The sequence below is a fragment of the Trichomycterus rosablanca genome, chromosome 6 (genome assembly GCF_030014385.1).
Source record: "Trichomycterus rosablanca isolate fTriRos1 chromosome 6, fTriRos1.hap1, whole genome shotgun sequence".
NCBI lineage: Eukaryota > Metazoa > Chordata > Actinopteri > Siluriformes > Trichomycteridae > Trichomycterus > Trichomycterus rosablanca.
In genome coordinates, this window is record NC_085993.1 from 5025001 (window position 1) to 5040830 (window position 15830).

The 15830-nt window shown below is 44.6% G+C and overlaps 1 protein-coding gene across 1 annotated transcript in view; it reads right to left on the reverse strand.

The window, feature by feature from the left end:
* Positions 1-15830, reverse strand: part of pbx1b (pre-B-cell leukemia homeobox 1b) — a 139090-nt gene that overhangs the window by 21822 nt on the left and 101438 nt on the right. Inside the window, exons 3-4 of the mRNA XM_062996532.1 lie at positions 9829-10076; positions 3487-3677 (exon numbers count right to left, since the gene is read on the reverse strand). Of these exons, the coding sequence (XP_062852602.1) occupies positions 3487-3677; positions 9829-10076 (439 nt within the window). The remainder of the gene's footprint in view (positions 1-3486; positions 3678-9828; positions 10077-15830) is intronic.

The following is a 15830-nucleotide window of genomic DNA, read 5'->3' on the forward strand; positions in this document are numbered from 1 at the left end:
ATGCAAATCCCGTGCATGCATCAAAGAGAACAAGCGATTACATTAAACCAGGGAGGCTCGACGAACTTCTGCGGCTCGTATAATGATACGCAAAAAAGACACTCCGGGTCTCGCAGATCAGCGACGCTGCGGCGCGGCGCAAAATTAAATCCCGCGCAATTAAATGGCACGACTGTAAAGTTTACACGGACGTCCTGTCACGGGAAAACCAGCCGAACAGGAGGGACGCTAACCGTGGGAGGAACAGGAGCACGCCGCTTTCATATACACTAATGAAACAAAAGATGCTAAGTAAAAGCTATGCGTTATCGCTGGAAGCAGATAAAGACAGTAGCACCAACGCTACAGCGCCTCCGCCTGGCACACAGCAACCTGGCTGAGCATGGCCGCAAGCTACAACACGCCCGCCTCCCCCCCCCCTTCCCACCAAACAGCCGCCAGCTGCGTCTTTACACCGGCCAGCGGCGGATTCATAACAAGAGTCTCAGCAGGTACAGAACCATGCTACTGTCAGACAGCAGGGGTCACTGCCGCATCAGCAAGAAGGTGAACCTCCATCCGAACCTCCATCCAACCCTCCCTCCCTCAGACACGACCAATGTGTTTGTTGAGCGTACTGTATTGCTGCGCCAACCGAGCATCTAAAGTAACAATTTCAGTCTATATGATGATTTTTTATGCATACAATATGGTCATAAGTAAGTGGACACCCAACCATGAGCTTCTTGGACACCCCAATCCAAAGCCATGGCATAAATTACTTTTCTAGGAAGGCTGTAGAAAATATTTCAAAGTACACTGATCAGCCATAACATTAAAACCACCACCTTGTTTCTACACTCACTGTCCATTTTATCAGCTCCACTTACCATAGAGAAGCACTTTGTATTTCTACAATTACTGACTGTAGTCCTTCTGTTTCTTTGCATGCTTTGTTAGCCCCCTTTAAATGCTGTTCTTCAATGGTCAGGACCACTACAGAGCAGAGCAGCGCTGCTGTGTCTGATCCACTCATACCAGCACAACACACACTAACACACCACCACCATGTCAGGGTCACTGCAGTGCTGAGAATCATCCACCACCCAAATAATACCTGCTCTGTGGTGGTCCTGTGGGGGTAACAAAGCATGCAGAGAAACAGATGGACTACAGTCAGTAATTGTAGAACTACAAAGTGCTTCTATATGGTAAGTGGAGCTGATGAAATGGACAGTGAGTGTAGAAACAAGGTGGCTTTAATGTTATGGCTGATCGGTGTATGTCTGTTGGAATTTGTGTACATTTAGTTCCAATTTATCCCAACGGTGTTTAATGGTGTTGAAATTCGGGGCTCTGTTCAGGCCAATGGAGTCCCTGCACACCAAACTGATGTGATGCTGGAACAGGAAAGTTACTTTCCCAAATTGTTGTCACAACTTTGGAGGCGTAGAATTGATTTTATATAATGTTTAACACACCCGTCAGCAGTTTGTGTGGCTGAAACAATTAGAACTCGATATTTAGGATGGGTGTCCACATACTGTTGGCCATTTAGCAAACCTCATTTCTGAAAAGAAGTTGGGACATTTGGTAATCAATGGCGAGTTAAGGTACTGGACTAGTAATCAGAAGGTTGCTGGTTTAAACCCCACCACTGCTAGGTTGTCACTGTTGGGCCCTTGAGCAAGGTCCTTCACCTTCAATTGCTTAGACTGTATACTGTAAGTCGCTTTGGATGAAAGTGGCTGCTACATACCGAATGTGGGCCCTTGAACAAGGCCCTTAACACTGAATTGCTTAGATTGTCTAATGTAAGTTGCTTTGGACAAAAGCATCTGCTAAATGCTGAAAATGTAAAATAATATAAATATAAATATAGCAACACAAGCTTGGGAGTATTTCAGAAAACCGTTGTCACTCAACACAGTCCGCCATGATTAAGCTTGTTTTAAAAAATGTAATAAGTAGAATTTTTAGAATTTTCTCTGTTATTAGTGAAAGGGTCAAAAACCAACATCTGGCATGGTATGGGGGCGCATCAGTGCCCACAGCATGGGTTACTTGCATGTGTGAAGGTACCATTGACAACGATGTGAATGTTAATTTGTCAGCGAGACACACGCTGCCATCAAGGCCACGTCTTTTCCCAGGAAGTCTGCGGTTATTTCAGCGAGACAATGCCAGGCCTCATTCTTCACGTACAATGTGGCCGCCGGCACATCTGTCTCCTATTAAAAATGTATGGCGCATCATGAGGAGAATCAGTCAACGAGGACCACGGACTGTTGAGCAGCTGAGGTCTTGTATCAAGCAAGAATGGAGAAAAACTGTAACAGTCAGTGTCCTCAGTCTCCAAATCATGAAAAAGTCTCATTAACAGGAAAGCTGATAAACCACAGAATTAAAAAACGCACCTCTGTCCCTACTTTCTGCTTCAAGTATTCAATTATACACTGATCAGCTATAACATTAAAACCACCTCCTTGTTTCTACACTCACTGTTCATCTGTTTCTCTACATGCTTTGTTACTCTTTTTCATGCTGTTCTTTAATGGTCAGGACCCCCACAGGACCACCACAGAGCAGGTATTATTTAGGTGGTGGATCATTCTCAGCTCTGCAGTGACACTGACATGTTGGTGGTGTGTTAGTGTGTGTTGTGCTGGTATGACTGAATCAGACACAGCAGCACTGCTGGAGTTTTTAAATACCGTGTCCACTCACTGTCCACTCTATTAGACACTCCTACCTAGTTCCACCTTGTAGATGTAAAGTCAGAGACGATCGCTCATCTATTGCTGCTGTTTGAGTCGGTCATCTTCTAGGCCGCTGCCCACGGGGCGCTGTTGGCTGGATATCTTTGGTTGGTGGAATATTCTCAGTCCAGCAGTGACAGTGAGGTGTTTAAAAACTCCAGCAGCACTGCTGTGTCTGATCCACTCATACCAGCACAACACACACTAACACACCACCACCATGTCAGTGTCACTGCAGTGCTGAGAATGATCCACCACCCAAATAATACCTGCTCTGTAGTGGTCATGTGGGGGTCCTGACCATTGAAGAACAGCATGAAAGGGGGCTAACAAAGCATGCAGAGAAACAGATGGACTACAGTCAGTAATTGTAGATCTACAAAGTGCTTCTATATGGTAAGTGGAGCTGATAAAATGGACAGTGTGTGTAGAAACAAGGAGGTGGTTTTAATGTTATGGCTGATCGGTGTATATTTGAAAATACAATGAGGTTAGTCAGTAAAAGAAATCATATCTCATAAAATGTCCCAACTTTTCTGAAAATGAGCTTTGTAGTGTTACGTTATCATTATCAGCTACAGGTGTAAATAAAATACACACAATGCTCTGAAGGCAACAGAGGCAAAAATGCATCCACGATCTCTGCTGAATCAGGAAATAATGAAAAAAAAAATGTAATTTGAGGTGAAGTGTATGAGATTTTAATAGGAATGGAATGGAAGGAGTTTGTGCTAACGTGTAGACGGACCTGGCGTCGAGGAAGCGCGAGCGCAGGATCATCACTGCTTCACAGGTGCTCTGTTTGAGCTGCATCTGGATGGAGCTGAACTTGCGGTGGATGATGCTGACCATGCGCTCGATCTCTTTGGGCGAGATGGGTCGTGTGCGTGACTGCTCCCTCAACAGGTTCATCACGTGAGTGGTAAACTCATTACACGCCTACAAACACACAGAAAAACACAGAAGAAATTGTTCAGTACAGCATTTAGTATTTAAATCAAGAGGCAGCAATATTTAATGCCGTAATATAGGACACAGCCAGACATACAGGAATATGTAATACAGGAAATTGGGACACATCCATGTTTAATACAGTGAATTTAGACATGCCCGTAGATGCTTGTTAACTAATGGCTTTCCTGTAGTTAGTAACTGTACAGTGAATTGGGACACAGCCTTATATAATACAGTGAATTAAAAAAACAGACATAGATGCATAGTACAGTGGATTGGAACACAGCCAGAGATGCTTATTAGAAATATTAGATTAGTAGATTAGAAATGAAACAAACAGGCCCACTACTGCTGGGATTCAGGGTTTGAATCCCTAGCTGTGCTTTAGGTTGTCTATACTCGAACATTTTTGGCTACGCCAGGGGAAAAAGGGGTGGTCCAGCATGGGTGGTCCAGCCCTGTGATGGATTGGTGTCCTGTCCAGGGTGTGTTGCTGCATTGTGAGAAATTACTAACACAGAACCAAAGAATCAGCCGCAGCCAGAAAACGGTCACGCTACAGGAACGGTAATGCTGAACTTTAAGCAATGCAATTGCTAGGAGGTGTGAAAAAAGTGACAAACTCGAGAGGGGTGAAAGAGCACCTAGATGCAACCTGGACAGCTACTCAGTCCACCATCCTGTCACAATTCTAACGCTTACCAGAAAGACTGAACAGGTACACTCAGGAAACTGGTAGCTACTACAGGACTTGGGAAGCTTCCACACCACCCAAGGGATGTAACAGCTAAGTTTTCGAGAGAAGAGTTGAAGCGCACTAGACATAGACTTAGCAGGATGAATTGACGATACGTCAAAGAGTCAGAGGACTCAGCCCAGAGCTGAGACCAGGGTATGCTTTAATGTCCCAAATGTAGCAATTTATACTAATAAGGCTCAAAAAATGTTTTAAAGAACAGTTCAACCTGCACCTACCCCCCCCCCCCCCCCCCACCCTACCCCCCCATCCTTGACCAACCTGGATGGATTGAGATGTAATGAATGTACCAGAATATTAGAGGCGAATTTGATGTCATCTCATCATTTACACAGCATTTAAAATTCTGCACCAGTGGCTCTTACTGTCTGGTCGAGGCACCAGGCACAAGCAGAAAGGGAAGCTGTAATTGCCAATGTTATCGATACAACAAAGAACTGATATTCTTAATTTGTAGTGTCTATATAATTTTCTCTCATTTCTGTAAGGTCCTCACTGTGCACAGGGACACAGGCATTGCTGGTCCAGTAAAATAAATGCAATTATATAATTATACAAGTGATGGTATACATCTCTTAGCACCTAAAACACTTAATGATCATTAGGAGTGTCCACATACTTTTGGCTAAACAGTGTATAAGTATATGTATGAACAGAATGTTTGTAGACAGCTCCGTTCTGTTTTGCTCTTTAATTAAAAATGTGGGTTTGCTTGCCGAGCGCCGAGTTTACGTTGCTGTGATGAAAAATGAGTCTCTCCATTATTTCAGACACGCAGAACATCGTCTGTCTTCCGCACACTCTCGTACAGACGCGCTTTAAAAGCTTCCTGTCAATTTCCATCAGACGGAGTGCACTCTACCTTCTCGCTGGAGTACGTACTCTTTAACTGTTTCACTCTCCAGAAACGTCTCACTGTAAAAACGTGGAGTACAACCAGAACCAGCTCTGATTCTCTTTGTTGCTATTGTTATTGTTGCTGCTTTTTTCCCCTCTATTTTGCACATTTGGTCATGTCTAATTCTTGTCTAATTACTTCGCCGTGTGCACCTCACCCACGCTGTCCGAGGAAGGCTGAAGCTCGACCCCTCGTAAGGGCAGTGACCACTGCTTTTTCACTGGATGGGCGGGTTCTTACAGAGAGCCTTTAACACAAACAGAGGACCACACTCCTGCCTCTGTATTCCTCCACCTAGCAGCAAGGACGTGTTTTTCTATCCGGACCGATCAGCCATAACATTAAAACTATTTTATCAGCTCCACTTACCATATAGAAGCACTTTGCAGTTCTACAATTACTGACTGTAGTCCATCTGTGTCTCTACATACTTTTTGAGCCTGCTTTCACCCTGTTCTTCAATGGTCAGGACCCCCACAGGACCCCCACAGAGCAGGTATTATTTAGGTGGTGGATCATTCTCAGCCCTGCAGTGACACTGACATGGTGGTGGTGTGTTAGTGTGTGTTGTGCTGGTATGAGTGGATCAGACACAGCAGCACTGCTGGAGTTTTTAAATACCGTGTCCACTCACTGTCCACTCTATTAGACGCTCCTACCTAGTTGGTCCACCTTGTAGATGTAAAGTCAGAGATGATCGCTCATCTATTGCTGCTGTTTGAGTCGGTCATCTTCTAGGCCGCTGCCCATGGGGCGCTGTTGGCTGGATATTTTTGGTTGGTGGACTATTCTCAGCCCAGCAGTGACAGTGAGGTGTTTAAAAACTCCAGCAGCGCTGCTGTGTCTGATCCACTCATACCAGCACAACACACACTAACACACTACCACCATGTCAGTGTCACTGCAGTGCTGAGAATGATCCACCACCTAAATAATACCTGCTCTGTGGTGGTCATGGGGGGTCCTCACCATTGAAGAACAGGGTAAATGCAGGCTAAAAAGGTATGTAGAGAAACAGATGGACTACAGTCAGTAATTGTAGAACTACAAAGTGCTTCTATATGGTAAGTGGAGCTGATAAAATGGACAGTGAGTGTAGAAACAAGGAGGTGGTCATAATGTTATGCCTAATCGTTGTCTTCGCCCAAGAGCACCAAACCCCCTGTGAAGTATGATGGTGGGAGCATTATGACTAGGGCAGTGGTGGCTCAATGGTTAAGGTACCGGACTAGTAAGGTATATGATTCAAGCTCCATCGCTGCCAGGTTGCAACTGCCACACAGTGCCCTATTCATGATGCTCCGACCACCATACTTCACTGCGGGTTTGGTGCTCTTGGGATCATGTGTGCAACCCTTCTTTTTTCAAATCTATTTTTGTTTCATCAGCACTTTAAGAAGAGATTTGTAACTTCCTCTGCATCTTTGTGCATACAGATGAGTATGCACAAAGATGCATACTCATCTGTATTCCTCTGCATCTTTGTGCATTCCTGTTTCAGCATGACTGTACACTTGTGCATACAGTGAGTGACGAGTTTGAGTTCTTTGAGTGGCCTGCACACAGCCCTGATCTCAACTCCACTTAACACCTTTGGGATGAACTGAAATGTTGATTGTGAGCTAGGTGTCCTTGTCCAGCATCAGTGGCTGATCTCAGAGATGCTCTTTTGGCTGAATATACACAAACCTGACTCCATTATAATGCTTGTGGATTTGGAATGGGATGTCCATCACGCTCATAGTCAGGTGTCCACATACTTTTGGCGTTTCAACTGAGAAGCAGCGCTGTTCAGATCTAGTGAGACGTTAGAAGAGTCTCAGTTTCGTTTACTATACAGTGATGGACGGGACCGTGGCGAAAGGTCTAAGGTGCTGCAATGCATGCTGGGATGGGGCCAGGTGTCCTCTCTGTTTGTTCAGGAAAGGACATTCTTACCTGTCACTTAACACACACACACACACACACACACACACACACACACACTGTCCTTCTGAACACACACTATGTTTATACATTCACTGGAACCACTAGCCGTCCTGCCCCATCTGTCCCAAATCGTCCTTCATGACTTCAGTGTGGCGTCCCTGCTGTCCTGCTCCGAGCTCTGTGTCTTCTAACGGCATCACTACCTGAGATGCACTTAGGAAGCAGAGCTCTGGTGCCAGTAAAGCCATTCCTAAATTGCGCCTGCAGTACGGTGAGTGGATTAAACACTCACGTCACTGTGTGGTTAATGACTGGAGCAACCTGCACGCGTCAGGCGTTAGCGCATCCCAATCAGATGAATCGGTTCGGCCGGTTCTAATGCACTCCCAGCTATTAGAACTTAATTAAGTATCCTCCTATTCCTCTACACCCCCCGTACCCCTGATCATCTCCACCAAAAACCAGCTGCCTTCTCATGGATGTTACTGGCGTCCCCCAGTGAACGCACTGTCGTGTGTTGCTGGTGTTTGTGGACGGAGTTTGTTTTCTCCAAATCACTGGCATGGTTGTGTCTCAAACCACATTAGACTAAAACTGTTTCAGTATTTAGTTCAGCAAATTGGATCAGACCCACAGACACTTACATGCAACAGCTATTCAGTGTTTACTGTAGTGTATTGGGACACAGCCACAAGTGCTTGTAAGCTAAAGGCTCTTGTATGTAGCCTGGTGGATTGAGACACAGCCGTTTTTAATGCAGTACATTGGGACACAGTCACAGATTCTTTACAACTTTCACTGCATTTAGTACGGTGTTTAGTATTTAAATCAGGACACAGCCGTATTTAATGCAGTGATACAGGACACAGCCGTGAATGCTAGTAATCTAGCAGCTTTCCTGTGTTTAGTACAGGGAATGAGACACATCCGTATTTGAAACAGTGAATTAGGACACAACTTTAGATGCTTGTTAACCAATGATTTTCCTGTATTTGGTACAGGTGTTAGTACAGTGAATTGGGACACAGCCTTATATAATACAGTGAATTGCAAAACAGATACAGATGCTTAGTACAGTGGATTGGAACATAGCCAGAGATGCTTATAGGCACACAGCTGTCCTGTATTCAGTTAAGTAGATTGGGACACAGCCACAGATGTCTGTAAGCTTATGGCTTTTCTTTTTTTTTTTTTTTTTACATTACGTAGCACAGTGGATTGGAACACAGCCACCAATCAGTGTAAGCTAACATCTTTATTGTATCTAGTACAGTGATTTGGAACACAGCCGTAGATTCTTGTGAGCTAATAACTTTCCTGTATTTGGTACAGTAGTTAGTACAGTGAATCGGGACACAGCCTTATATAATACAGTGAATCGCAAAACAGACACACATGCTTAGTACAGTGGATTGGAACACAGCCAGAGATGCTTATATGCACACAGCTGTCCTGTATTTAGTACAGTGGATCGAAACACAGCCACAGATGTCTGAGAGCTAATGTCTTTTCTGTTGTTTTTTGTACAATATGTAGTACAGTGGATTGAACACAGCCACCAATGAGTGTAAGCTAACAGCTTTATTGTATCCAGTACAGTGATTTGGAACACATCCATAGATTCTTATGAGCTTAGGGCTTTCTTGAGTTTGGTGCACTAGTTAGAACAGTGAATTGGGACACAGCCTTATATAATACAGTGAATTGCAAAACAGATACAGATGCTTAGTACAGTGGATTGAACACAGCCACCAATGAGTGTAAGCTAACAACTTTATTGTATCTAGTACAGTGATTTGGAACACATCCATAGATTCTTATGAGCTTAGGGCTTTCTTGAGTTTGGTGCACTAGTTAGAACAGTGAATTGGGACACAGCCTTATATAATACAGTGAATTGCAAAACAGATACAGATGCTTAGTACAGTGGATTGGAACACAGCCATAGTTGTCTTTGAGCTAATGAGTTTTTCTGTTTTCAGTACAATATGTAGTACAGTGGATTGGAACACAGCCACAGATGTCTTTGAACTAATGGGTTTTTCTGTTTTCAGTACAATATGTAGTACAGTTAATTAGAACACAGCCAGAGATGCCTGTAGTTATGAGCAGACAGCTGTCTTGTATTCAGTAAAGTAGATTTGGACACAGCCATAGATGTCTGTGAGCTAACGGCTTTTCTGTTTTCAGTACAATATGTAGTACAGTGGATTGAAACACAGCCATAGATGCTTAGAAGCTAATGGTTTTTCTGTGTTTAGTATTTTGAATTGGAACACAGCCACAAGTGCTTATAAGCTAATGGGCAATCTGGTTTAATATAAACGCTTATAGGCACAATTATCCTACAGGTCCTGGCGGTGCCACTGGCCTTGTAACGTGAATGAGACATGCCTGGTTGCTAGTGGAAGCCCAGCGATGGATTGGCGCCCTGTCCAGGGTATTCCTGCCCTGTGCCCATTGTTACAGGGAATGACCTGAATCAGGATTTTTTGATGTAGCCCATGACCGTGTTTGTCTGCTGATGCTTTTTTTTTCAGAAGGTCACTGACCTGTTCGTATTTCTCCAGCTCGGTGTGGTAGATCTGACGGATCTGAGAGAGTTTGGCTCTGTAGTCCGAATGTTCGACCGAGTTATCCGGTCCCGCTCCTCCCGAAGCCGCCGCCGCCGCCGCCGCAGCCGCCGCTGAGCCGCCCCCTTTCTCGGGGCCGGACACGCCCTCCGCCAGCAGCATGTTGTCCAGTCGCATGAGCTGGGCATCGGGAAGCTCCTCTTCCTGCGCTCCCCGGATACTCAGAACTGTAGGAACACAAACAGAGGAGGACGGTTCATTACAAACACTGAACGTGTTACAGTGGGATTAAAGCAGACTGGACCGGTCAGTTCTACTCTAATTTCATTCAAATGTATTATTATTATTATTATTCTGCTCAGTCTAATGCACACAGAGATCAGAGTTCAAACATCTTCTGTGCTACCAATCACATACATGCACATACACAGGCATGATTGGCTGTGTCAGAAGGACGGCAGGTTGAATGGGTTCCTCGATTCTGCTGCAACTGCGCCCTCTGCTGGCTGGTCGAGGCACCAGAAGAAAAGATGCTAGGTTCACAGAGAGAGTAGTTCGACCCCGTCTCTGGCAGGTGAAAAGAAGTGGCCCATTTAGCATTAACAGCATTTAAATCAAACCCTGTTCATGTGAACTGTTATAAATCCAACAAATAATAGTTCATTTTATTTATTTTTATTATATTAGGATTTTAACGTCATGTTTTACATACGTTCATAATAAACCAGGTAGTTACTGGTTACACAAGATTCATTCAAGTTTTTAATGTCAAACACAGTCATGGACAATTTTGTATCTCCATTTACCTCAATTGCATGTTTTTGGACTGTGGGAGGAAACCGACACAAAGAGACACAAAGAGAACATGCAAACTCTACACAGAAAGGACTCAGACCACTCCACCTGGGAATCGAACCCAGTTTTTTTTGTTTATTAGGATTTTAACGTCATGTTTTACACTTTGGTTACATTCATGACAGGAACGGTAGTTACTCATTACACAAGGTTCATCAGTTCAAATTTTTGATGTCAATGGACAATTTTGTGCCTCCAATTCACCTCACTTGCATGTTTTTGGACGCTACAGGAGAAAACCCACACAGACATGGGGAGAACATGCAAACTCCACACAGAAAAGACCTAGACTGCTCCACCTGGGGATCGAACCCAGGATCTTCTTACTCTGAGGCATGTGATATGTGAGTCACCATGCCACCCCCAACAAGTAATAGTAAAAATATGCTGCCAACGATAACTATTATAGATTACGGGCAAGCCGTAGCCTAGCGGTTAAGGTACTGGACTAGTAATCAGAAAGTCGCTGGTTCAAGCCCCACCACTTCCAGGTTGCTGCTGTTGGGCCCTTGAGCAAGGCACTTAACCCTCAATTGCTCAGACTGTATACTGTAACTGTAATGTAAGTCACTTTGGATAAAGGCGTCTGCTAAATGCTGAAAATGTAAATGTAGATTTTTTACTATAATATCTCTAGTCTCAATATCAACAATTCTGTTTTATCAGGATCTGCAAATATTTACTCATTATTTGTATTAGTGGCGTAACTAAGAGCTCATGGGCCCCAGTGCAAAAAAAAAAATTGGGACCCCCTCAACAAATTTCATATATATACAGTGCCTTGCAAAAGTATTCAGCCCCCTTGAACTTTTCAACCTTTTGCCACATTTCAGGCTTCAAACATAACGATATGAAATTGTAATTTTTTGTGAAGAATCAACAAGAAGTGGGACACAATCGTGAAGTGGAACGAAATTTATTGGATATTTTAAACTTTTTTTAGAAATAAAAAACTGAAAAGTGGGGCGTGCAATATTATTCAGCCCCCTTGCGTTAATACTTTGTAGCGCCACCTTTTGCTGCGATTACAGCTGCAAGTCGCTTGGGGTATGTCTCTATTAGTTTTGCACATCGAGAGACAGAAATTTTTGCCCATTCTTCCTTGCAAAACAGCTCGAGCTCAGTGAGGTTGGATGGAGAGCGTTTGTGAACAGCAGTTTTCAGCTCTTTCCACAGATTCTCGATGGGATTCAGGTCTGGACTTTGACTTGGCCATTCTAACACCTGGATACGTTTATTTGTGAACCATTCCATTGTAGATTTTGCTTTATGTTTTGGATCATTGTCTTGTTGGAAGATAAATCTCCGTCCCAGTCTCAGGTCTTTTGCAGACTGCAACAGGTTTTCTTCCAGAATGGTCCTGTATTTGGCTCCATCCATCTTCCCATCAATTTTAACCATCTTCCCTGTCCCTGCTGAAGAAAAGCAGGCCCAAACCATGATGCTGCCACCACCATGTTTGACAGTGGGGATGGTGTGTTCAGGGTGATGAGCTGTGTTGCTTTTACGCCAAACATAACGTTTTGCATTGTGGCCAAAAAGTTCGATTTTGGTTTCATCTGACCAGAGCACCTTCTTCCACATGTTTGGTGTGTCTCCCAGGTGACTTTTTATAGATATCTTTGAGAAATGGCTTTCTTCTTGCCACTCTTCCATAAAGGCCAGATTTGTGCAGTGTACGACTGATTGTGTCCTATGGACAGAGTCTCCCACCTCAGCTGTAGATCTCTGCAGTTCATTCAGAGTGATCATGGGCCTCTTGGCTGCATCCCTGATCAGTCTTCTCCTTGTTTGAGCTGAAAGTTTAGAGGGACGGCCGGGTCTTGGTAGATTTGCAGTGGTCTGATACTCCTTCCATTTCAATATGATCGCTTGCACAGTGCTCCTTGAGATGTTTAAAGCTTGGGAAATCTTTTTGTATCCAAATCCGGCTTTAAACTTCTCCACAACAGTATCTCGGACCTGCCTGGTGTGTTCCTTGGTCTTCATGATGCTCTCTGCGCTTTAAACAGAACTCTGAGACTGTCACAGAGCAGGTGCATTTATACGGGGACTTGATTACACACAGGTGGATTCTATTTATCACCATCAGTCATTTAGGTCAACAATGAATCATTCAGAGATCCTCACTGAACTTCTGGAGTGAGTTTGCTGCACTGAAAGTAAAGGGGCTGAATAATATTGCACGCCCCACTTTTTAGTTTTTTATTTCTAAAAAAAGTTTAAAATATCCAATAAATTTCGTTCCACTTCACGATTGTGTCCCACTTGTTGTTGATTCTTCACAAAAAATTACAATTTCATACCGTTATGTTTGAAGCCTGAAATGTGGCAAAAGGTTGAAAGGTTCAAGGGGGCTGAATACTTTTGCAAGGCACTGTATATATACAGTATATGCTGATAGCTGATCAGAATGAATTAAAGGTAGGTGAAATTAAATTAAAGTGAAGTGAGTTCATGTCGTGGAGGGCCCCCCCCCCCTGCCATGGGCCCCAGTGCACATGCATCCCCCCTGCCCCCCCTGTAGTTACGCCCCTTATTTGTATTAGTAAAATCTGTACAATGTTGATTAGTGCACTTTTAACTTGCACTTTTTTTACTGGACCCACTAATAACGAACCTTCTTGCAGTTTCACCCACAGCCACTAGAGGGCTCTCATGACTTTTCCTTCCTGCAGCGCCATGCTTTCTAATCCTCATGCACCGTCTGTCCTCATCCGAGTCCCTTTCTTTTATACCTCCTCTGTCTGAAAATGAGCAGTGCCAATTTTTACGTCCTTTCTAATTCATCCTAGGTTGGTGATCACTTCCAAAAATGTGACTCCGGGGGTTGACTGGCGTTCGCGCGCCGATGCTGATTATGCGTGGCTTTGTGTGGAACTGAAAGGACCTGAGAGGCGGCACTTCATTACCACAGAAACAAAGCAGAAACAAAGCCGGCGCTCGCCGCATTAACCCCAGACCGCAGCGCGGGGTCCGGACTCCGTGGCGTGGGGTCAAACCCGGTGAGAAAAAGTCCTGCTGTACTCCAGGGTGTTTCGGGAGGGGGCTGGAGGGGACTGGAGGGAACCCCGTGCTTTAATGCAAATGCAGAGACTGCTGGTGAGTGGGACGGGGCAGGAGGTCACGCCTCGCGCGCAGCGTGGGGTCGATTGAACCGTGCCGTGCTGCTGAGCCTCATGGGAGACGGGAGCCACACACACATCCTGTTTCATTAGAGTCTGAAACTAAAGCCGAGCCGATAAGGTAACTGGGACAGAGCCGTGTTTAGGAGGGAAGGGGGGGGGGATATGTAGTCAGGGTACAGTGTAACCCAAGCTCGTAAAACATGTCGTGGTCTGGCAGTGCCACGTATCACTCAGAAAAGAAAATAACACGGCCTACCCAAATAAAGCAAAGAAACTATTAAACTGGCACAGTGGCACAGCTGGCAATGCAGGTGCCCACAGTCCTGGTGACAAATACTATGGACCAAAGTATTGGGACACTCCTACTTATGTTTGAATTGATGTGTTTCAGGCACAACAATTTCTAACAGGTGTAATAAATCAATTATATAAAGGAGATTATATGCCTTCAACTTTGCAGCAACAGTTTAGGGAAGGTCCTTTCCTGTTTAAGCATTTAAAGAATTTAAAGAAACTCTGATGGCCTGCACAGAGCCCTGACCTTTGAAATGAACTGGAACATCAATTGAGACTCCTGACCAACATCAGTGCCCAGCCATACAAATGCTCTTTCGACTGAATGGGCAAATTCCCACAGACATACTTCAGAATCTTGAGTGGCTGTTGTTATAGCTCAGAAACAACAGGCTCACTTGCAGAAGGTGGATTGCCTCTAAATGACCTCCAAGATGTAACTTTGTGTGTGTTGCCAGAGCGAATAAGTCAGCATTGCCCTGCTATTGTCCATGCAGAAGGTGGATTGGCTGTAAATGACCCCCTTGCTCTAATTGAGTCAGTGAGTAAATGTGTGCTGCAGAAGGTGGATTGGCTCTAAATGACCCCCTTGCTCCGAGTGAGTCAGTGAGTAAATGTGTACTGCAGAAGGTGGATTGGCTCTGAATGACCTCCTTGATTTAAGTGAGTCAGTGAGTAAATGTGTACTGCAGAAGGTGGATTGGCTCTGAATAACCTACTTGCTTTAAGTGAGTCAGTGAGTAAATGTGTACTGCAGAAGGTGGATTGGCTCTGAATAACCTACTTGCTCTAATTGAGTCAGTGAGTAAATGTGTGCTGCAGAAGGTGGACTGGCTCTAAATGAGTAAACATGCGTGCCCTGCTATGGATCGCTGTCAAAGCATGCAGAAGGTGGATTGTTACTAAATGATGGCTAGGTAAGAGTAAGTGAACCCCCGGTGATGAATTAGTGCAGAACCATGCAGAAGGTGGATTGGCTGTAAATGACCCCCTTGCTCCGAGTGAGTCAGTGAGTAAATGTGTGCTGCAGAAGGTGGACTGGCTCTAAATGAGTAAACATGCATCGCCCTTCGATGAATTGCTGCTGAAGCATGCAGAGGGTGGATTGTTTCTAAATGATGCCTAGGTGGGAGTAAGTGAATCCACTGTGCCGGATTAGTGCAGAACCATACAGAAGGTGGATTGTTTTAAATGATGCCTTAAGTGTGAGCCTGTCATTCGTTGCCCTGTGATGGATCAGTCCCAAAGCATGCAGAAGGTGGATTGTTTCCAGATGATTGCTGGGTCAGAGTAAGTGAATCCACTGTGATGGATTAGTGCAGAACCATTCTCTAAATTAGCCTTGGTCTGAGTGAGCCCATGATTAATTGCGTGCTGCCCCGGACCCACCGTGATCCTGACCGCATGTGAGCGCTTAGGGAAAATGATATAACGGATGAATGAAGACTGTACTAGTGCCAGCGATGCCAATTAGGTGGGCACTTCAAAGCCCTGCACTCTTCAGCCTGCCGATGATGCAAGTCTGATGCAAGGTCAGCCACACAGCGCAGCTCTCCTCTCTCGCCTGCACATCACATGACCCGAGCATCAGCAGCGGAAACCCGACTCCGACACAAATCCTCCCTAAACGTTAGAAAGCGTCTAGACTGCCGAGTGAAAATGGAACATAAAAATCCCCCTCGTTCATACTCCGACCCGCGCCTG